This window comes from Corvus moneduloides, chromosome 21, assembly GCF_009650955.1.
Source record: "Corvus moneduloides isolate bCorMon1 chromosome 21, bCorMon1.pri, whole genome shotgun sequence".
Lineage (NCBI taxonomy): Eukaryota > Metazoa > Chordata > Aves > Passeriformes > Corvidae > Corvus > Corvus moneduloides.
Window position 1 is genome coordinate 1,991,637 of NC_045496.1, and position 23,691 is coordinate 2,015,327.

Genomic DNA, 23,691 nt, shown 5'->3' on the forward strand with positions numbered 1-23,691 from the left:
GGTGCCTGTCTGATGCTCACACTGACATAAATCTACACATACATAAATACACACAAATCCACTAAAGAGCTGCTCTCCTTTCTAAACCAGCTGAAGAATAAACCCAAGATCTCATTTCTCTTTTATTTTACTCCAAATTTGCTCCAATACTGGCCATCCCACGTGAAATGCTTTATCAGATCCATCTGCACATTCCCTGCAACACATCCCTCCTGGACTGAGCTCCTGTCATGGCTCAGACAAGCAGCAGCTCCAGCCACACGCCGAGGCTCCATCTCCGTGTAATGACAGCAGACAACGGCGGGATGGAGACGGATGTGTGTGAGGGGGAGACAGGCATTTGGGGAGATTATGGTTGTTATTGTTCCATGGTATTGTTCCTACCGTGTGTAACCCAGTTGTGATCGGTGCAGTCCAGTGTGGGAGCATCCCTCCACTCCCTCCCTCACCTGCATCAGTCGGCTCTGGCTGCTGCATCTCTGTGCTATTTATATGCGGGTGCATCAACTTAGGATTTATTGAGAAAGAGAAAGCAGAGCAGTCAGGCTTCTCTGCACCTGGAATTTAACCTGAAAAGGGAGGGCTTGCACCGCATCCTCAGCAACAAATTAAAACTACCCCTCTTGCAATTAACCAAGTCTACTTCTATCAGAGATGCAGCCCTTGCTCTGAATAAGACAAGCAAGATCTTAACAAGAGCTGGAAAAATCAGTATCTTCCTTCTCTCTCCCACACCCTCCGCGAAACATCCCCTTACCTTTCATGGTCCACACTCCTGAAGCCAGGTAAAATGTGCCGGAAGCTGCTGTTCCTATCGAGCTTCGGTTGGCTCTTTGTCCTTTTGATGGAGCCTTTAAGCCGACGGCTGAGGAACCCCTGTGGGGTGAGACAAGAATACTAAATTACAGGGCAGAGGGGAGCGGGGAGCGGGAGCGGTGCCGCCCGTGCAGCCGGGCACAGCGTCCCCGGCAGCTCCCGCATGAGCGGCGCTGGCAGCGCCTGGCGTCAGCCAACATCTGCTCCCGGCGCTCCCAGGCCGGGGCTGCGGCGCGCGAGACTCCCCGAAGCCTCCGTTGCCCTGGCAACCATCAGCTCCCATAAAAATCCCGTCTGAAAGACAAGACTGGCACATCGCAGCTCCTGACGGGAGCAGGGGCTGGGTCCGGCCGCCCCAGCCCAGACGCCACCCACGCCGAGCCGCCGGCACACGGGAGAGCTCCGTTACCTGCTCGAAACCCCCCGGATTCGCGGCCATGGCCGGCACAGCCGGGCTCAGGTGTTTCAGCTACATGGACGGAGCTCCATAAAGCTCGTCCGAACACCGCCTGTGGGCTCGGGGCTACAGGCACCACCTTAGAGAAGAAAGAGACGCTCGTTCCTTCTTCTCCGCCGAACCTCCTCCCTCACGGAACATAAGTCACGGCTCCTGGAGAGCTCCACAGCAAAGCCAGCACTAAACGTTTTAATAGCAAAGCTTCTAATGTGTTATTTGCTTATTGTTAGGAGTTAATGTTCTACATAATCTGAACATTACATTTAATCTCTCCGCTAAATAAGGCAATAAAAGTATAATACTACTGTGCTGGCCGGCATCTACAGCGCACGAGAATGGTCCGAGAGGGTCAAGCACTTTGGCCAGAGAAAGTGGGGGGCCATTTTAAAGAGAAACCAGGATTTTGGGGTGAAGCCTGAAGGCGTGTTCCTTTTAGGGACCATCACACTGAAGAAACAGATCAGCTCCACATAAACAGCTCAGCAATCCCCGCAGAACCTGAGGTTCTGCACACACCGCTTCCCTTCCCCAGCCCCAGCAAAGGGGCAAGGTATTCACGGATCAAGCACAGATTCTGACACGCGTAAGGAAGGAAACGTGAGAGTACCAGAGCAGCATCCCAGCCATGCCCACAGTGCACCCCCTGCTCCAGGCAGGAGCCTCAAGGAGTTCCTCCACTCAACATACAGGAATGGATCCTTAGCAGCTCCCTTTTATAAATGAATACCTTTAATATGTCTTGCAGGGAGATAATCACAGTCTAACTTCTATGTAGCCTGTCATTTGTTCATGCCATTTAAACACTCCTTCCCCACCTTGGATATTCATGGCTCACATTATGTCTTTCTCAAGCTGCAAAATCTCCCCGGGCACTCTGTGTGGCTCTTGTTATGGTAGTGACTTTCCTGTTCGTAAGCGCACCAAGAATTTCAAACATCTAGATAACCAAAGGTGTTTCACATTTATTAAGTGCCACTTCACTTACAAACGAGGTATGTAACATGCATTCATGTGAACTGAATATTTCTCCGGGAGCTATTTGCATGACTGAAATAGCAGGAGGTATAAAACACAGGCCATCGCATTGTACACTTTGTCATCCTGCACAAAGACAACGTGTGAGGTAACAAAGGCCTTTTCAAAAGGGTTCTGTCCCTGAGAAATACCTTTAGAGAATTTTATAGTATAGAGAAACACGGCTGTGAAAAGCAAATTTGAGGATTTGCATTATCTAGAGCATTGTTAAGATATTTCCCTCAGTACTCAGACCTTAGCCAGCCTCCTACTCATCGTATCAACGTGCTATCAGCCCCATACTCATCATATCAACTCAGTATCAGCCTCACACTCATCATACCAACTCTCCATGCTCTTGTTTGCTCTGACTGGACCAGGTTCTGGTTGCCTGCTATGGACACAGGCCAATATTTGCTGTGAGAGGAAAATCCAAAATACACGACTGGCCAAGCCCCTGATATTGCCCTAAACTACTCTGGTGAGAAGCTTTTGGCCCAGGAGCGAGAGATTGGAGTTCCTTAATCCCTGCCAGCCCACCCACAAATATGTCCTCATTTTATCAAGCCACTTCTTCAATCCAAGAATAGCTTTGAACTCTGGACAGGGAATTGATAAGGAACAACCCAAATGCCTTCTGCAGCCAATGGTGACATTTTTCTTCCTCTATCATGTATTCCACATCTCCACAACTCTTCCATGATCCATGCAGGATTTGGAAATTAGAATTTAGGGTTGCAGCAAGACATTAGTCTCCTTCTGTTTCCCATTGTTTTTCCATTTGTTGCCACCAGAAGGAGATCACACTGAGCCATTTCCCGTTTTCATTGCCAGCTTCCTCGGGAGAATGAGATGTCAGAGATTTTAATGCTGATAAATTATGCTGCTATAGCGATACTTTGCACCTCCATAGTGCACACCAGAGATCAGAAAGTCTAATGTGTGAATTAATACCTTCTGTAATTTTCAGATGGGGTAAGAAGAAAAGACAGAAATTTGTCTGTGAAAATACAAGAGAGAGATTCTGACCTGGGGTGTGACCACCAAGCTTTCCTAGTGAGATCATAAGGACATGATCCATTTCTTCTTCACTTATGACTTTAAATAACATTTGATTCTGATCTCCAGACAAACAGGGCTAATCCCACCCTCGGAGCACTGCCTGCTCCTCTAGCTGAGCTGCATTCTTGTCAGTTCCAGCAATTAAAGCACTGCCCTTTGCATGCATGTTCTTTATACACTTTTAAGTTTATACTGAGAACTGTCTAGGGCAGAATTGTGTCTTCCTGTGTGTGGGCAGCATTCACCACCAGTAAAAATATCTTAGCAAAGATTAAACTAGTAACTGAGAAAGGTTTCATTCAGAAGTTAATAGTCTCTATGAAAGGACAAAAAATAGAAATCTGCAGAGCCCAAGAATCCCTTCAGACAGAGTAAATGATGAAATATCTTTTACAATGGAAGCAGAGGTACTAGCTATACAAATTCATCCCTGCACAGCCTAAACTCTGAGCAAGAAGAGATCCTTTAGGGTCTTTAGAGACAATCCCTCTGGTCAAGAGTATGGCCCCATGCAATCCATGAAAGCCCACAGAGCAATGTGGCGCAGAATTCATCAAATCTGGCAAGAAAAAGGGATGAACCATGGAATCACATAGTGGTTTGGGTTGGGAGGACCTTCAACAGCATCCAGTTCCACCCCCTGCCATGGGAAGGGACACCTTCCACCATCCCAGGCTGCTCCAAGCCTCGTCCAGCCTGGTCTTGGACACTGCCAGGGATCCAGGGGCAGCCACAGCTTCTCTGGGAACACACAGAGCTCCCACTGAGCACTGATTTCACTTTTCAAGTGCAAGGGCATTGCTTTTCTTGCTTTGTTTCTGCTGCTTTGCCTCTGACATCTCCAAGCTCGGAGTACAATCGCTCTAATCACAAGAGCTGACTGGAGTCATAATAAGACACAAAGAACGAAGACAAAAGAAAACAAAACAGATCCTTTTGAGGAATGGCTTAATCACAACCACAGCAACTTCAGCTAAAACAGGATGGCACAATTCAAAACAGCACAATTAAATCTGCTGTGATTTGGGCTCTTTTCTTACATGTTTGACAAACCCAAAATCCAATGCCATCATCTCACTGCAGACAGAGAAAGGTGGGACTCTCATTTAAATTTTTCTTCCTTATCAAATTTCATTTTCTTCCTTATCAAATTTCATTTTCAATTACTCTAGAACCTGGAAATTATATTATATTATATTATATTATATTATATTATATTATTTGGATATTTTTGGTATTATAATACTTCTAAAGCATATGTGCAAACCCATCACCACCATATGCCTTTGAGATGCAGGAACTGTAGAATTCCACACACCCTGGGGCAACAAGAAAAAAACTAGAAAGAAGAGAGAAAAAGGGAGGGGGACAAAACTGAGCAGAGTGTTAATGACAGCAAAATCTGGAGCTCCTGTTTTATTAAACATAAAGTAATGATGCAAGTCTTGTGTCTGGAGCTGACTCCCACACCAATAATGTTCACTCGCAGCGAACCCACACGATAAAGTTATAAAGGTAAAAACTCGGCACCATGGAAACACAATAGAGATAAAACTTAAAAAATGATATATCAATAAATCAGGCTGGATGCATCACAAGCAGCTTTATTTGGAACAGTCCTGGCAGCTCTCTGTATTCTCTAAGCCAGGCAAACAGGGAGAGGGCTGGGCAGACCTGGGGCACTGGGAGGGCACTGGTCAGACAGGAGCACAGACACAACCCCAGCTGCTGCTCTCGTCCCAAACCCACACAGAACAGCCCCTACAAAGGCAGACCACAGGAACTACTGAACAGATGGGGTTATTCTTAAAGTTCTTCCACATCTTTTTGTCTTAGCTCAAGCAAATCTCAACTCCAGGGGACATGAGAGGACATCAGAAATTTTTTCACTACTCATAATAAGGAAACTGCTATAAATATTTGCTCTGAGTACAAACGTGTCATGCAGCCTTTCATCCCAGGTCTCCATGTGTTCTGCTCTGTCAGGGATAAGGTATAAAACCGGGAGTAAATCTTTTCTACCAGACCCATCCTTATTCTGCGCTTTACAATTTTTATTTTTGATATTAAACTTAATTTAATTCTGGAATTAGTTTGGGGTTTTTTTTTTGCTCCTGCACAGCACGTGGAAATACCCTCTTACTGAGGCTCCACTGAATGGATAATTAATATTTGTATTTGTGAAACAAGTAGAGCTGTGCCAAAACTAAGTATCCTTTTATAGCCATTAATGTTCCAAACGTGAGTTTTCCCATTTCTACAATTACCAACGTTAGTCTTAGCTTTCAAAATAAAAGAGAAACCTTTTTGGGGGAGCATCTGATGCTGCTTGTTACTAGGTAAAGACATCTAAGTGCACATTTTTACCCTTCTCTCTGTACAACACGACTGCACTGAGCTACCCCAAGAATGCAGAGGCCAAAACAACACTGAGGCTGAGTTTAGGCACCATTTGTGTCCCTTGGAAGCCCAAGAACAGAAATAATCCCCCAAGTGGTCCCTGGCACTGAAGCAGGGCAGGAAGGGAATTTCTGTACAACACTGACCTTTATGGATCAAATATTTTTCATTTGTTCAGTGTTAGAGGCACAGGGCTGGAAGTGTCTGTAGCCCCTCAAACACTTCACATATCATTTATTTCTGTCAGCTCTTTTGATTTGAACTTTGGAGTTGTAAGTTGCTTTGCTATCCTGCAGCTCTGCTCCTGTCAGGTGTGATGAAGGGCTCTGTTCAGGTGACTGAGCACACGGCCCCTATGGAATTCCCTTCCCCAAAAAGTGCATTTCCAGAGTGCAGGAGGCCTGCACAGGGGCTGTTTTGAACTTGGGCACATGGGAGGCAAGAGAGCAGCAACCTTGAGACTGAACAACCCCCAAACTTATGAGAAACCTGCAGGAACCTTAGGAAATTACAGTTTTGGAAGTTTATCAACCAGCACCCCCAAATTTTGTTTACATGGCAAACCCCAGCTTGCTGTGATTATGAAGATTTGCCCAGTGCAATCCCAGGGAAAGGGAAAAGGAGAGCAACAGTCTCCCAAAGTCTGCAGAGCAGGAGAGATGTGAACTTCAATGGAAAACCAAAAGAGTTTATTTATTCTCTCTGGACCTAGAAATGCCCCCACAGATTAACGTGTGTTCTCCTTCTGAACCTGTGACTTTGTTCAAGTGGGTGCAAAGTCCCTCAGTGTCGCTTTCTCCATTTAATTTGATGAATCTCAGGACTGTTCCCTGTCACCCTGTGAGCCCCTAGAGGCAGAAGCAGAGCAGAGAATCATGGAATTAAGGCTGGAAAAAACCTTTAATATCACCAAGTCCAGCTGTCAATCCAGCACCACCACCCTGTTCACCGCTAAACCGTGTCCCCAGGTGCCACATCCACTTCCAGGGATGGTGACTCTACCACTGCCCTGGGCAGCCTGTTCCAACACTGGACAACCCTCTCCTTGAAGAAATCTTTCCTAATATCTCATCTAAACCTCCCCTGATGTCTCACTAAGAGCAAGGAACGACCACTTGCTCTGACTGATGCTACCCTAAAACATTCTTCTAAAGGGATAAGGAAAGCCCCTCTGAGACAGAAGTGTCTTGGAATTAGGCTAATCCCAAAGGAATGACAAAATGGCTGCAAACCCATTGCATGGCCAGTGATAACTGGCAATAAAAACTCCAATCCTGCTGCTCCACATGCTGTGGTCAGACTCGTGCTCTGGCATCAGGAGTTAAAGGATAAACACGGAGATCCAGCACTTAGGATCATGAGAGGGGACATCTGGGAGCCAGGCCATAAAGCAGCCCCGGAATGTGAGAAGCAGCTCGTGTTGTCAGTGCTGCTTAGCAACACTGCCCTGCCATGGCCAGAGATTAATCAGATCTGCAGTGTCATTGCAAACACTCAGCTGAGCCCATCTGAAAAATCAGATGAAGATGCACTGATGTCCCCCAGGTCACCCAGGGGACAGTGCGGGTCTGGCCAGGTCAGGAAAGCTGGAATTACGTCAAACGAGAGGCACTGAGGGTTAATTATGAATATGGCAAATCTCACCCATGTGAGTATCAGCAAAGCACAGAGAAGCAGCAGTAACAGAACACATTAACACACAACATCTCATCCCTTTCCCACCTCTGGCCAATAAAGGATTGCTGCTTGAGCTTGATTTTTGTAAAGATTTTACCTATCTTGTTGAAACTGCCTTGGTCACGGGGTCTTCTCCCACTGCCCTGGAGAAAGAATTCCATGCACTGACAGCTTTCAGCTCAGGACATTCTCCCTGATATTTTCAGCCAAATGCTTCTTTGCAGAATTTCACTCTGTTCCTTTCCTGTTCTTTTCTACCAGGCAAAGACCCCTTCGCAGCCTTTGGTAGAGTAACAGAAACCTTGGGAAGTCTGGGTCAGTATTCTCCAATTAGCACTGATGACTTCCATGGAACATGGACAGGGGACAGGTGGGACATTAATAAAGGATGAAGGAATGCAAGTGTCAGGAAGAATCGAGAAGACAACCACACTTCAACAGTTGTCGTTATTCAGGGATCACCCGGTTCTTCCATTTGGATTCTTTTGTTCTCCTATTAAAACAAACCCACACTACTCTGGATTATTTGTTCCCAGCTCTGTAATTATCATACTGTCAACATTTCATATCCCAACAAGACAGATAAATCTTCCTTGGGAAGGTAGGAGAAGGGTAATTGAGCAATCAGGGATGAATGATGTGGAAACAGAGACAGGGGCAGAATGCAAGAAACCTTGAAGAGCAAACCCAGTGATTCACCCAAAGAGAGCAGGACTGGGGACAGCCTGACCCAGGGAAGCCAAGCAAGGGTGGCACCTGCAGGAGGATTTCAGTGGGATGGAGCAGTTTCCTCATTTAACAACAGTCACTCAACCCAGATGACAAACTGCTGTATCCAAAGCTCCAAAACATCCTGATCCAGGTCACTTGGGCTTTTGCCAAGGGCTAAGGAGCCCAGGAGCTTTCAAGAGCTGCACTTTGGAACTGTTTCTGCGGGGCAGCACTTCAGCTCCAGTGGGTCACTGACCACCGGAGCTCAGTACAATTACACCAGGTACAAAACCTGTCTAGGAATAGCTGGCATCAACCACTGTGCCCTTCTATTTCAGGAAAAAAATGTATTTTTTTCATATAAAGCAGATTAATTTAATTCTTTTGGAATCTCAGAAATGAGAATATGCCTTTTAAAAGCCAGTCCCCAGGCAGCTCCATGCTTCAACAAGCTTACTGTCCAAGGAGGGAGAATCGAGGGCACGCTCGTGGAGGTGGGAGAGCAGGTAGGAAATGCTGTGAGAATGGAAGCTTTTGGCAGGTCACAGAGGGAGGAGGGTGAAGGCAGAACTGTCCAAGTGATTTGCTGCACTGACTATCCACAGATAAGCTGCAAAGCCAGGATTACTTCTCAAGTGCTCATTCCTATGCCAGCCCTCCAACCACCCAAATACATTGCTCCTGCTAAAACAGGTATCAGAGCTCTCCAAGATGAGCAATAAACATACAGGGGAGAGGAGAAAACCATCTCCATAAATCTCCTTACATTACTGTTCTCTTTTAAAGTCCACCTTTGGATATGATGCAGAGTAAACTGGATCATGAGTGTGTTTTATCCCTGCTTTCCCTACTTTGATTTATGGTCTTGGAGCAGCACGTGGATGTCCTGCTGTGTCAGGCATCTCCCTGCTCACTTCCACCTGAAACCCCTGGAGAAGAGCAAATACTGGAAGAGAGAACCCCATTTTCCACAATACTGATGGCCAACTCTAAGTCTACAGGAAGGTATCAACACCAAGCTGCCTTATTTTCACTGACAAACCTTGTGTTCTTTTAGGAACACATTTCCTACAAAACCAGCTGCCAAGACAATAAATTTGGAAAAGCAGTTGGTAGATGATGTGTTTAGAGTAAAAAAATATTATTATCTTTTGAATGTAGGGATTCATTGTGTAATTTTGCAGTAAAAGTTACTCATTCAAATATGAAACTCATGTTCCAGGCAGATGCTCTTGGCTTCAAAGACTTTCCCCACATTTCTGCAGCTTAAATTGGAACATTTGTATTCAGCAATAATTACAGCTGCAATCAAACAAAAATGTTCACTTTTGTAAAGGTGTGGGGAATACCAACTGGAATTCAGATGATACATCAGTCCTGCATTTCCCCTATCTACCTCCCTAGACAACTCACTTCCCAGACATTGTGCAAATACTGAAGATGAAGTTCATTTATCCTCATCTCAGAATTTATGAAAATAGCTATTTCGGTTTGATTCACCTCCTACTTACAGCTTCAGAAAAAGGGAGAAAAATTACAATGGAAGGATAAATATAACACACATATGACACTTCCAGGAGTACCAGCCTGGCTTTCATGATTTCTCCATCCTTCAGGACACACAGATCAGAGAGCTTTTTGATTAAGAAAGCTCAGAGAGAAATGAAAACCAAGGCAAGAGTACTCCCTGCTATTTTTCTCCACCTTTACTCCTTTCCTCTTCCTCCTCAGCTCGTACTTAGTGTCTGATTTTGGGCTGAGGTGCTGAGGAAGGTGATGTGAGGCAGCACAACTGACAATTCTGTTAAAACACTCACACTGAAAGATATAAACCAAAAAGAATATCCTTCAGGAACTGGAGGCAAAAATTAAGTTCACTGCTAGTTTATCCCTCAAAATAATAAGACAGACATTGCAAGTGACAGATCCTATTTTTGGGTCTTAGCAGTGATTATTTCTTGCCTAATTATTAGCAGTGGATTTACCATCTTTAAAGCAGAATTTTGTCACCCAGCAGGAAATTTCAATTCTATCAGGCAGATTTAAGTGTCATTCACTTATTCCTTAACTATTTTTGACTTGGTTGCTAATTATCAAGGAATACTTCCTTCCCAGAGGGCCTGAGGGCAGGCCCAGCATGTGTCCCTCAGTCACAGCCAGTGCCACATCAGCTGGGACACTTCCTTGTTTCCCAGGAAGGGATGTGAAGGTCTCCTCCTCCACCCCCTAAGAACAGCAAAAAATTTTTTCCTCTTGTGTCTAAATGGCCTCTCTCCAGGGGCAACCTGTACCCATCGCCCCTCGCCTTTTCCATGGGACTCCTTGTAAAATGTAAAGTAAAAGTAACCTTGAGTTTACTCAAGTAAAGTAACCTTAATTATGTACTCCAACCAGGTCAGCCTGTCCCATCCTGGGAATGCCATGGAGATGACCTCGCAAGAGACAGGAATGAAGGGAGGGGACAAGGGCAGGGACAGGGACAGGTTATGCTGCTCAGGGTGAACTCATGCTGCAAAGCCGTGCAGGGAACTACGGAGCCATTCAGGAAATAAAGACATGACTAGTTCTGGAGCTAATTTCCTTGGTGCTTTGAAAAATGTTGCAGGGAAGATATGATCCACTGTAATTATGGAGGAAGATAAAGACAAGAAAGTTCCTGGCACAGTGCCAGGCCTGGGAACACCTGAACACCTCAGGAAAAGCAGCAGAGCTTCCCCAGCTCTCTCTCAAATTATCCTTGATGCCTGAGCCATGAATATCACTGGGAAAAAGAGTGTGGGGAGGACAAACACAGCCTATTGCTTATCAGAGCGCAGTGCTGAGGAAAAGTGACAGCATGGAGGAGAAAGGGAATCTTGTTTCTATGGCAACCAAAGTTTGAAAAAAGTACATAGAAATCAGTGTCATCTTCCCATGCGTGCTCCACCCAGAGCCACGGAATCAAAGGTCTTTCCTGCAGTATCCTGAGTCCATGCAGTCACAAGGAGACCATGGAATCAGACCTGCTGTTCCAAGCAGCTGCACTTGGTTTGGAACAACAGTGTCACCACCTGGAGAAACAGCCTCACACGAGGCAGCACCAGGCTGGGATTTGGAGGAGAAGAAGAAACCTCCAAAACAACTTCCAAATGATCCAGCTCAACAGGAAGGGCCATAAGCTCCTCCACGTGCGTTAAAGCTCAGCCACTTTCACGGGGTGAACAACACAGACAAGATCACTTCCAGCTGGGATGGGGCATTTCTCACATGATTTCCTGTCACAGCACCCTCATTATTATCGAAGTACACAGGTGCCATGTGAACCATCCACAATGAAAGATCAAGAAATTATGGCTCAAAATAAGTTCTGGCAATTAAGGAGAAGTGTTTAGTCTAAACTAAAGACAAAATCTGTCTCAGAAACAAAACTTGTAGAAATGTATTGAAAACTATTCACAGTGAACTGTGGCAACGACAGACACTTCTATTAATTCCAGTGCAATGAATTCAGTATTTAAGTAAATACTCAATATCCCTGAGCTAAAGCAGTACAAATCCCAAATGGAAGAAGTTCAGAGATGAAGGTCCTGATGCAATGGGCACTCATGTTCCACTGAAGGTCTCCAGGAGATTCAGATAATACCTTCCACTCTTTGACTTGTTTTCTGAAAGCACAATGTCAGTGCTGTTGGAAGAGGGAGAATGGAATGTGTTTATTATCCTACCTTTCATATCTGCAGGACAATTCTTTATCTGTGACCCAGAAATAAATTAAAGGGACACTGTCATGTTGCATATTCTAATGGCCCTCTTTTCTCTGTGCTACCAGCAATCGGAGAGTTTTCAGTGCCCAGAGGTTTAAACAAATTGAACCTTTTGTTTGTTTACTTTGTGCCTTTCATTCACTCCACAGAAATGAAACCAGTCAGGTCCATTTGCCTCCCTACAGCCTATCAATTAGTCCTGGCTGTTTGCACTTGGGCTTCCTGGGAAGAGACTGAAACACTATCAGATTTTTTTCTTGTAGTAGCTTTGAAATGAACATTTCTGTTCAAATTATCCTTTGGAGACAGAAGTCTCTAAAGAACGGATATGGATCCAAGTATGTTGCTGAAAAATCCAGGGAGAATCTGAGATTGTTTCTCGGTGGGGGGAATTCAAACAAAAATACACCAGAGCACCTGAGGGTATATTGAATTGTTAAATTACCACCAAAAAGAATGCTAAATTAACATGTTTCAGAGAGTAAAGGCCAGTCATCTGGCCAGTTTAAACCACTTTCACTATTTTAAATGATGCTTTGAGTTGGTTTTGTTCCTTATGAGATGCCCAGCACTACTACACAGCCCCAACTGTTTCATACAGATTTTGAATGATGGGGAAAGTGGTATAATCTTCCCAGGCCTTAGTTTCCCATTTATTTTCAGGCATTATGGTAAATTGCAACCCCACAGTGCCTGCAAGCCTGAATTCATTCAGATTGGCAGAACACTTTAACAGCTCCAGATGAAAGGTGCTACAGAAGTGCCAAGTACTATCACTGTAATTATCATTCAATATACACTGATCAAAAGAATAAAATGTGAATTAGCATTTCCTATTAGCCCTACTTACTGCCTAAATGTTAAATATTCCTCCCATGGGCTCTCTCCATGAAAACACACAGGAGCTGTTGGTATTTCTCATCTGGCTACAACACTGCTTCCCCAGGAGTGGAGGAATGGAGGGATCTGAGAAGAGTCATGAAATCAAGAGAACACCACAGGTTTATCCCACAAAAACTTGCTCAGTCTTTCTGGAGAGAGGGAGTTTGGAGCTGCTTTCTCATTCTCACTCCTTCCCTTCTCCTTCCTGGCACAAGGAATCTATCCCAGTCCCAAGGATTTTCTGCTGTTCACCTCCCTAGGACCCTGAGCCCTGCTCTGAGTCATGGGTTTCACACAACCCAGAGGGATCGGTTCAGTGTCCTCAAAGGCTGAGAAAGTGTAAACATCTGGAGTAGCTGAACAAAATCAATGGAATTGTGCCAATTTAGACCCTCTGCAGAGCCAGGCAACTTCCTGGAACATTTGTTTTCCCCTTCCCACCTGAGAGCCACACAGTATTTGACTTTATCTTCCCCAGAAGCACAAGCCTCCCCGTTTATCCACTGCCCAAGCTTCTCCCAGGAAGCAACAAGGTGAGTTCCTGCCCTAATCTAGAACACATTTCAGTGGTGTTGGGGCACAGAAATTCAGTGATTTGTGGCATTTCCCTCTCGGTTGAAGCTGCAGATTAAACCAGAGGCTCTGCCTGGGCACTGTGAGGATCCTCACAAAGCATCCTTGAGATGTAGCAGCAGATGACCAGGTCATGTCCCATCCCCTCCTCATGGCCACACACCAGAGCCAGCCCTGCCCCTGCCCTGTGGAACTTCTGCTGTCCAACCACCTCAGTGTGACAGCAATCAAAAGCAGGCCAGAACCCCACAAAAACTACAACAGGATCACTAATACTTCTATAGAAAAGTGGCCTCAGTGTGTGAATTAAGCTGTTGATGAGCCCTTATGCTCTTCTTTTCTCTAAAACTGTCCTTCAGACAGCTGCAGGCTCTGAAAAAGAGACCTCCCTGGAACATACTCAGTTCAAAAAGGGAAAAAATCCATACCCTGCCTTGCTGAGTCCTTTTCAGTGAAGCAGGTCATAGCATCATGTCTTTTATCCTGTCATTCCTGTCTCCTGCTTGATGCACATCATAAATCCACAGTGGTTTGGACTGCAGCTCTGTGCTGAAATCTGACAGTCCCTCCTATCTCTGACCATGCTGCCTTCCAGTACTCCACAACTGGAAAATCCAGGTTTACTTAAAAAAAAAAAAAAAAAAAAATTCAAGATACAAGGTCAGACTCAAAGAATTAAACATATCTTTACAGTCAGGTTCACTTTCCAATCCCCACACTAGGGAGCATTGAGAAGGGAAAAAGATTCCCTTTTTCAAAATGAAATTCATCCTTCATACCTTAACTAGAATTTGTCTCATGTCTCATAAAGGACAAGCAAAATTTAAAGATTAAAAATACCCACAGATTTATGTTAATAAGATGACTTAGAAAAATAAGGCAGAGGACTCTAACTTAAATAACAAGCAATTAGGAATTTGACAACACAAGGTGCTGGCAGAGAAAGTAAGAAAAGCCAACGCATGTCTGCCCTGGGAACAAGGACTTGGGAGTCCAGGAACCCACTTATTCATTTTCACATTACTGCATCAATTTGGAGAATATTTAATTCTCTTGAAACTGAGGAGGATTTCAGAGAGGTAATTAGGAATAGCTTAGCTAGTGGTTAACACCAGGATTGGGAATAAGAAATGAAGAAATTTGCCTCAGAACATATTTTTGGGCTTTGGAACATGATCAAATTTAAGTTAGTTAAGTTTTCCCTCCCTTGGTTTTCCCAGCTGGAAAATGAGGGTGGTAAGAACGAACCACCTTTGTGGAGAGCTTGGAAATCCATCCACAAAAGATGCTTGAGGTACAAAGTCTGGGTGCTGGGGTACCTGACAAACCCCTCTGATGGCCAGATGAGCCCTCCTGATTTCTGCCAAGCAGTACCAGGGAGACTGGAAATAACTGCAAAGACTCCAAATGACCTCATTTTTCTTCCAATCCCTAAAATGCTCACAACCCCAAAGCTTCCAAGCATGTCCTGTTGCAGAAGTGGTGACTGAACCGACAGATACATTCTCCAAGTAATTTCCATATTTCTTGCTGCCACCAACACTGGTTACCCAAAGTCACTTGCAGCTGACAGTTTAATGATAATGGCTTTATGTTTATATAGCATCCGTGATAATAATGTTCCTATTCTCCTTAAATTCAATCCCTGTAAAAGGGGCACTTTAATGTATGCAGCCACAGACCAAAATGATAGTAATTTTCCCTCTGAGCTGCAATGGTTTAGTAAACAATTACATTTCAATTAAAGAGGGGTGATCATGCCGAGGGAAGTGCCATTCCACTCTCCACATAATACAGGAACATAAATTCTCCAAAGTCAAGTCATTATAATATAATTTACATGACTGCTTTCAAACAAAAAAAAAAAAAATTCAAATGGAAAATAGAGTGTATTATGCACAGGCAAAAACTTGGGAAAAAAATCCCTCTATATCTTGTCCACAGCAGCTTGAACCGGGATCCCATTATTTAGGATTATGTTCAGTGAAGAGGAATGGCAGAAGGGCTCTTCACTTTCATCTCTCCAGGAGTTTCCATTTACTGCCATTAGTATTTAATACTTCATTTATCAAGGATTAAAACCAGGATAGATGGAGGAATGCCATAGGAGTAGCTTATGATGGATCACTGCAAATTCAGCTGTGTACTGAGCCCAAACAGGCAGGAAAACTGCAGGAAAACAAGTTCACATTACAAGAAGAAAAACTGTGTTTTGGTGTGGTTTTTGGGGATTTTCGGAGTCAATGTGGCTTCAACCAGAAGAAGCACTGAAGTGTTTTTGGTGCTCCTGAAAAGCAAATGATTAATGCTAGAACTGAGGATTAAAGATCTGGAGAAAGAAATCCTAAATTCTGTCTAGTAAAAGACAGAATACAGATGCTTCCTCAAGTTTTTTGGCAATTTGGACTTTGCTTGGCCTGGGATATTTTCCTAGAAAATGAAGTAAATCAGGCTCTAACAGAAGGAGTCAATAGATGGCAGTGCTTGATGGGATGGGAGCGAGTCCTCCCCAGTGAGCCTCAGCAAATCCTCCCCTGCACCACTTCCCTGCAACGTGGGCACAGTGAAGGATTTAATTAGCACTCAGCAGACTTTCCCAGCTTCTGGTCCCCGAGTTTGATAAAATACCCCACAAATGTCAGGCTTAACCCATCTCACACCTCAAACTATTGGGATTCAATGCAGAGAGGCAAAATGCTTTTCTGGATTCTCCTAAAAGCAAGGCTTTAACCATGGCCATGGAGAAGGGACACGTTGGTGTCTCCAGCTCTGCAGCATCACCAGCTGCTGTCAGTTGTCCACTGGAAGTGGAGACTAAAATCTGAACACTTGGTTCTGAGAGCAGGCTCACAACAGGGACCTCAGCTCAGTGACCACTTGGGTTGGAGCCTCGAATTTCCCATTCTGCATCAGCTCATACAGAGCTCTGAGAGCATGGAAGTGAAGGGAGGGATTTACACAGAAAATAATTATTATACAGCATGAGATAACCAGGACTAGGGAAGATTTTTCCGAGTTTAAGAAGCTTCATTAAAATTTTCTTTTAGGAGAAGGAGTAAGAACAGCTAGTCACATGTTAAGATACAGAAATCTTAAGACTTGATTTTCAAGGTTACGTTCTATAATTCAAAAACTACCAGGAGCTCTTGTTTTCAAAAACCACAATGCCCAATTAACTGTAACCTTCCCATATAGCAAACTGCTGTATGGGAAGGGAGCTCCCAAGGGAAGTTCCCAAATTTCCACCCTAGTTTGCTCTAGTTTTGAAATGAAAGAAAGCAACTGGGAGTGTAACACTGCCAAAATAGCTGAATCCAATGGCTCCTGAGCTTCCCAGGCCCTTGGAGACTCAACAGCAGAAGGATGGAGATGTCAGGGAAGAACAATCAGCTGTAAAATATGAAAAGCTTACAATTTCCAAACCTACAACAGCAGGCTCAAAAGTAATAATCCCATTACCACTAAACTAAGGCACTAATTACTATTCCCAGTGGCTGGAGTGGACTGACTGCTAATGTTCCTCTGGTTAATGAAGGAAGGTGAGGGAGAATATATTTCTAAAGTCAGACATCTGCTGAAGGCTGGGCAGCCGCACCAACTGTACCTAATGAAGCCATTCATATTAATGCAGTGACACTCGGACGGGGGAGCAGGGGAGAAATCAGATGAGGGTGGATTTTAACTCAGAGAAGACAAATGTCATGCATTACCCGTGTGCTGGCTGCCTTTATTTAATCCACACTGAGTAACAGAGCTGCTCAAAGCAAGGAACTGAATCCCACATCAGCTGTTCCACCACCAAGGGCTGACCTGCTCAAAGCTGGAATAGCTTCTCTAAAAACCCCAAAAAGCAGGATATATGCCACTGGAAAGGAATAAACAGCTTTTTATTTTCGTTGACTACAAGGACACTAAGAAAAATATTCCCAAATCCTCTGTCTTGTGAGGAATCCAGATTTTCCCATCATGTTTTGCCTTTGTCACCAACAAGCAGTAGTTGTTTAAGGTTCAAGGATACTCATTCACTGAGATCGATAGGTTCTGATGGCTGGAAGAACAATTTACAGAACTAAAATAAACTCCTTGTACAAACTGCTAATCATGACTCATTCACCAGTGCAAATGTTCTCAGGTGAACTGGGTGTGCTCAGATTGTTTTTTTCAGATTGCACCATTGTCTTTCCTTTGAAATTCTGGTTCTGCCTCCCTCGGTTTGGTAAGCAACAGCTGAGTCTGTAAAGAAGGTGTGGCCTGCAGAGAAAACCTGCACGGAGCAAACCTGCTCCAAGACCATTTGTGTCTTCTCTGAATAAAAATACCTGTGTGCAATGAGAGCCAGCCCAGACACCTGATGGAGGAGTGCAGGGAGTGGGGAGGGGAGTCTGTGCTCAGGCTCCTCACACTGCGCTGACCCGGGGCAGTGACAGAGCCAGGGCTCAGCACCAACAGATCCCATTCTTGGGGTCCCTGTTCCCATCTGTAAATGGACATTGCAGTGCCCTTCCCATGGAGCACCAAGACCACTGTTAGTCATGTTAGTGAACAACCAGTGACATCTCAAAGCAAAGGGATTGAAGTCATGGAAAAAGCGGATGGATCCTCCAGGCTCCTGCTGGGACAGGATCCCAGGCTCTGGGCAATCTCAGCTTGGCAGGTGTCCCGTGAGTTAATGATAGGTTCCTCTAGAGGAGGTTTTCTCTCTGTAGGAGTATGAGCACACACTGTACAGCTGCAGACAGGTAAACGCACCCAGGAATACACTGCACCAGGACTCACCAAGGAAACCTCTCCAGGAAAGTCTCCCGAGTGAACGACTTACCCGAACTGCTCCAGACTCCACTCAAACCCTACTGCTCTACCAGGATACATTTGACAGCTGCTTGTTGCTAACAGTATCTAACACCACCCCATTTCCCCACAAACAAGTAACCACCCAGTTTCACACGCAGCACTTCTTCTCTCAGGGTGAGCGAGTTCCTCTCCCCTCTGGCAGCCCCCCAGGCCACTCATTAGGATCCCAGAGCACTCCCGAAGAGGGGAGACACTGACCGTGACCCGGAAGGGCGTGGTGGCCGCAGGCTCCATGGTGGGGTTCTTCTCTGAGATGCCGCTGGGCATGCTGCGCCTCTGCCCGCACCGCTCCGGGGGGGACTCTGCGGGGCACAGAAAACAAGGCACAGTTACAAACAGGGACACAGGGACAGCCCAGAACGCCAGCAGGCCGTGCAAAACGCCGCGTCTCCTTCGAGATGTCCTCGCAAATGAGCCAGCGTGACGACCCCACGGCTTCTGCTCGCATTTCCCCGAGCTGCCTGGAACAACATCCCATCAGCAAGACTTTCACCTTCAACAATTAGCATTTTTCATACAACTGTAAGCTTCAGATAATGCCTGACAGGTTGGCATTATCATTATTTCCAGTCTGCAGATGAGTAAACAGAAACTGTATTGAGATGAGTGAGAATTATATGCAAAGTACAGATCCGTGAACTCGTGGATTTGATCCTCTTCGGGGGAAACTGCTAATGGGGTTGGAGGCACGGGATGCTTTAGTTACCTCTCTAATGCCTCTAGCAATTTGTTTTGGAACCAGGAAAAAATCATTAAATCCTGCTTTTGCTAAAGTATAAAATGAGGATAGGAATACTTACCTCCTTCCCTGTCGGTGAGAAAGGAAGAGGGCCAAAAAGGCAAAATTAACAAATATGCTGAACACTGTCAGGAGATTCAGAAAGATGTTAGGACAGGTCAGCTACAGCATTGTAAGGTGGTGTTCCCTCAGTTTACAAACCCTCTTTGAAAGCACCATGGAACTCAGAAAAATAGATTTATTTCCAAGCTGCCATTCAATGATGCTCAGACCTTGTAACAAGCTTCCCTTCCCAAAACCATTCCAGCGTCCTCCTTAGCCAAGCATTTCCATGGAGGTTGTTTCCCCAGCAAGGTTCTGCCCTTGCCAAAGCCTGCCATCACCCGAGATCTGTACGAAACAACACCAGCAATTCCAGCCAACAATTGCTGGGATGTATCTTAAACTATTCCAAAGGAACAGATTGAGATTCCAGCCATGGACTGGGTGAGGTGACGGCTCAGTGACACCTTCCTCGGTTGCCACGTAACCTGTGTGAAACTCAGCCAGCCCAAATCAGCCGTTCACTGGTTTCCCAGCTTTCAGCCGAGCCTTCAAATGTCTGGGGCACTTTCTCTCCAGAAAGCTGCACTTTGAATCTCAAGCAGTAAAATCCTTTGGTGTCATCTCCTCTCACAAGATTCAGGCTCCCACCCCATTCCTTTGAGCCTTCTTTTGTTTTTGGACTGTCATAAAGAAACTACTTGATTACAGCATTTTGAAAGTGAGCTCGAGATGACAACCGAAGAAGCTGCTTTGCATTTTCTTAATGACCGGAAAAATCAACATTGTTTAAAGCATTTCTCACACACCTGGCTGGAAAACAGGAACGATGGGATTACATGAAAGGCAGCTACAAGAAATTGCTTTCCCCAGGTGCTCCCCAGCCCCACACACTGCTCAGCACCAAGGGAAAGCACCTGTATGGGGGTAAAAGCCCCCCGATTTAGCTTCTTACTTCACCATTAAAATATACCCCAAGCAGAGCCAGCAAACACATCAGTTTGATCCAGACCAAACAGAGAGCTGGCTTAGGACCTAAATCCTGCTATAATTATTAAACTTAAGGATCATAAAATGTTCGGAGTCAAATCTCCATTTTAGCTTCGTTTAAGCACTGTGGGTTTCACTGCAGGAGAGAAAAAACCCTCTGTAAGAAACCAGAAATAACCAGAAGGAGGGTTGGGTGTGGGTGTTGGGGGGGATGTGGGGGGAGCTGTTTGTTTTAAAGGTTAATAAAAATAGCTTACAGGTAAATTAGTAACTCCAGGAATGTACAGCAGAACAGCTTTACATGGTGAGCAGTATGAATATATAAAGGTTTAAGTGCCCTTTTTACTTCTTCAGGGCTGGAGGCACCATCTCAGGCCAGGTCACTCTGCCCAGGGCCTGGCATCAGCCATGCTGCCACAGCAAGCCCAGGGCCATGGAAAAGGGCACTGTAAGCCAATAATAAAAACTCTCCACAGCCATGAGAGGCTGAGAAAGAAATGTTTTAATTTGCAGCAGAAGATATTTCAGTTATGCACTGGAAACGGTCCCTTCCTGCCATGGACAGTTACACACTGGAATTGATGGTCCAGAGAGGGAGAGCTCTCCCTGCCCAACGAGGTTCAGGGGCAATGAGCTTCCTTCCCTCCCCTCTCCTGGGGCAGATGGATACCAGACACCTCCTGAAATCTTTTCCAGCTCTATTTTCTGTGATTTCTGACAAATTTGCCCACTTGTGCAAAAAATATGCAAGCTACAAGAGATCAGATTCAGTGTCTGATTTCAGCATTTTCTTCCCAACCTCTCCTGAACTTCCATCTCTGTCTGGACAGACTCAGTGGCAGCTCTGTGTCACCTCTCAACAGCACAGAGGGCTCAAAGCTCACCCACGTTATACAAGACAGGAGAGAGAGAAGAAAACAACAAGGCTTCCTGCTTTTCCAAATATTTACAGAAGGCTGCAATGTTTTGGGTTTCCCCCTGTATGGAGTAAGGTCTTTAAAGAGAAACTTCCTTGAAATTACCCTGAAAGCTCTCCCAGGTTATCTCACACAGCTGGGCCAACACATTGTTGGCTGTGGAAGGCACCAGGAGGTTTTTAAGTTGAATATATCCCACTGCCAAGAGGACACATAGCACTGCAAACACTGCACATTAATTCAGGACTTCAGGTTTATGAGTATTTCTGAAACTGTTTCTGTACAGTAATAAACACATTTGGTTTGTTAACTAATTCAAGGCACTGGAACTGACAGAATAATTAATCCTCCATCCACTCTTCCATGCCTGTTTTTCATGCTGCGGAATCGTTACGGAGCAGCACAGCAATCCCCCCAAGGCTCCAGGGCAGCAGCAGAACAGGCTGTGAGCAGCTCCTGGCACTCAAACTCTTGTTTAACCCACCCAACATCACTGCCTCCTTTGATTCAGCTTCTCATACGTTGCTCCAAGCAGGTTGTGATGTGTAGCAAACACACAAACAACTACTAATACTGTTTACTTTTCACTTAGCATGTGAGGTGCTCCTACATTTGCATTACCTGCTCCTGTGGATCCCAACTACTCCAAGAGATCATCAGGATTATGCTCTCATTGTGGAGAATAAAATACATTAACCTTTGTTTGTTCATCTCTCTTCACGGTCCCCCCACCTCACACAATTCCAGGGATCAGCCAGTGGAAGAGACAGCACGAACAAAAGCAAAGAGAGGCAGCTGGAAGGAGTAACAACAAGCAGGCACTTGCCAGCAAGTTGATTTCCCGATAAGAACCTGCTCCAGCTCCAAACAAGAAAGGGAGGTCCAACGTGAGTGCTGGGAGAGAAGTGAGAGAGGAGAAATCATCTCCCTGAACTCACCACAACGAAGCCGTGCTGGTGAGCAGCGCACATGCCATGGCACTCGGAAGGAGCCGGGAATGAGAGGAGAGGTGATGACTTCATCAGAGGCAGCAAGAAAGAGAAGTATGACTGGAATGCCAGAGCAGGCAGCAGCACCGGGAGACACGGCAGGAGGGCAGGTTCCTGCTCCCACCGCCGGGACGTGCCTATGGAAAGGAGACTCTGGAGCACAATAAAACTTCACCGGATCGTCTGGAGGTGTTGCAGAAAACTCTGAGTTCTCCAGAACCAAGGGCTGGTGGGAGCAGCTCCAGGCCGCAGGGAGCCCTGGACAGGTCAGGCTGCTCCCGAGCTCGGCACTGAGCCGCCAGCGGGCCTGGGCTCCTCCCTGTCCTGCCCCACCGGGCACTGCCCGACATCGCCGGTGCCCCAGCGCCTGCCAGGGTGGAGTTTCTGTGAAACCAGAGGGAACAGGAATTACCGGTCTCCTGCTCATACAATTATAGGCCGTGAATTAATTTTATTGCTTAATGAATTCAGGTGTTATTCCTCTAATTTCTGCATTATCTAATAAGTCCTTATTACAAACCCAAGAGAGGAGAGGAGGACGCACGGTGACAGTGATTTAACATGGCTCACGGTAGCATTTATGAATTAAGAACAATCCCTGGAGGACAGGTATCTGTAGTGTCTGTGTGATTCCAGACACTCAGGAGAGGCTGCAGAAAAATCTACATTTCAGACAGCTCTGGGTGGCCACAGGAGCCCAGGAGAAAAGATGCATTTTTAGTCTGAATCCAAATGGGGATTTCGGAGGGAATAGAGGCACTTTTAAAAAGCAGAATAGACAACGACAGAAAATAATAAACACTGAGCTGAGCCAACTTTCCCCTTCACAAGGCGTGAAGAACTTCGAGTGGGAAGCAGAGATGCCAAAATGTCTGATTTCCAATGACAAAGAAGCTGTGAGAGGTTATAAAAGCCCTTCCTGCTGCCATGAGCTGGCCCAGGAACACAGCTGAAGGGCCACCTTCATGGTTCGGTTACCTGCAGAAGTATTTATTGGAATATGTCACCCAGAGCCCTGCTGATCCACAGTGAATTCCAGTGGATCCCTTACAGCAATACTATAACCATACAAAATTAATTAAAAGCCAAACCTTTATTAGGCAATAAAATAGACTTCTAAATGAAAATGGTCATGAAGCAGAAGTTTAGGGCAGGTACTGATGCCCTTCGAACAAGTAAACTCCTCTGAAAGCAAAGCTAATGAACACAGAGAGGGTGTTCTCCAGGCTAAGGGAACTTGTGTCACCCCCACTTCTCATGTTAGAATATCATTATTTCTTTTTTGCATCTTAGACTCTCTGGTTTAAACATTCACAAACTTCCATAAAGCCCAGCAATCCCCCTGGCTGTACCCACAACTCTTCCACATCAGAACCACTGATATACTCCCCACACATTTCATGCTCCAAGCAGAAATAGTTTCACATTTTCTCATGCTCTCATGACCTTTCCAGACAATTAAGGACACTGTTTACAGAACTACAGCTAGTAAAAAACCCTCTCCCTTATCTAACTGTTTACACACAGAACAAAAAAATAAATTGGGATCATTACTTGCCTTCTGGGCTACACTCTGGCACAAAATACTTCGAATTTAAACAACTGAGTCTATGCCTATAGTTAATGCTCCCCACAGTGACTACACCAAACTAATCCAGCTTCTTACCAGTACCTTTGTTTCCTCCACAGGTGACTTCAGTGTTACAAAAGCACCATGTTCAGTGTGTCTCTGACTCAACTGTGCTGCAGCCTAAAAGCAGCAAAAGGCACCTGAAGCACCTCTTAGAGCCACACAATTCTCTGCAGCTCCAAGAGCGGTGGCTGGGAC

At 45.2% G+C, this 23,691-nt stretch overlaps 1 protein-coding gene across 8 annotated transcripts in view; it reads right to left on the bottom strand.

Moving 5' to 3' along the window:
- The window catches only part of DAB2IP (DAB2 interacting protein), a 164,031-nt gene that overhangs the window by 98,149 nt on the left and 42,191 nt on the right, over positions 1-23,691 (bottom strand). For 4 of the 8 annotated variants that reach the window (XM_032130678.1, XM_032130679.1, XM_032130680.1 and 1 more), the window contains exons 2-3: positions 18,385-18,488; positions 758-876 (exon numbers count right to left, since the gene is read on the bottom strand). In XM_032130678.1, coding sequence (XP_031986569.1) covers positions 758-876; positions 18,385-18,488 — 223 coding nt within the window. Of the gene's footprint in view, positions 1-757; positions 877-18,384; positions 18,489-21,812; positions 22,151-23,691 lie in introns of those variants that run through there. The other 4 variants (XM_032130674.1, XM_032130673.1, XM_032130676.1 and 1 more) reach the window with 3 other exon arrangements.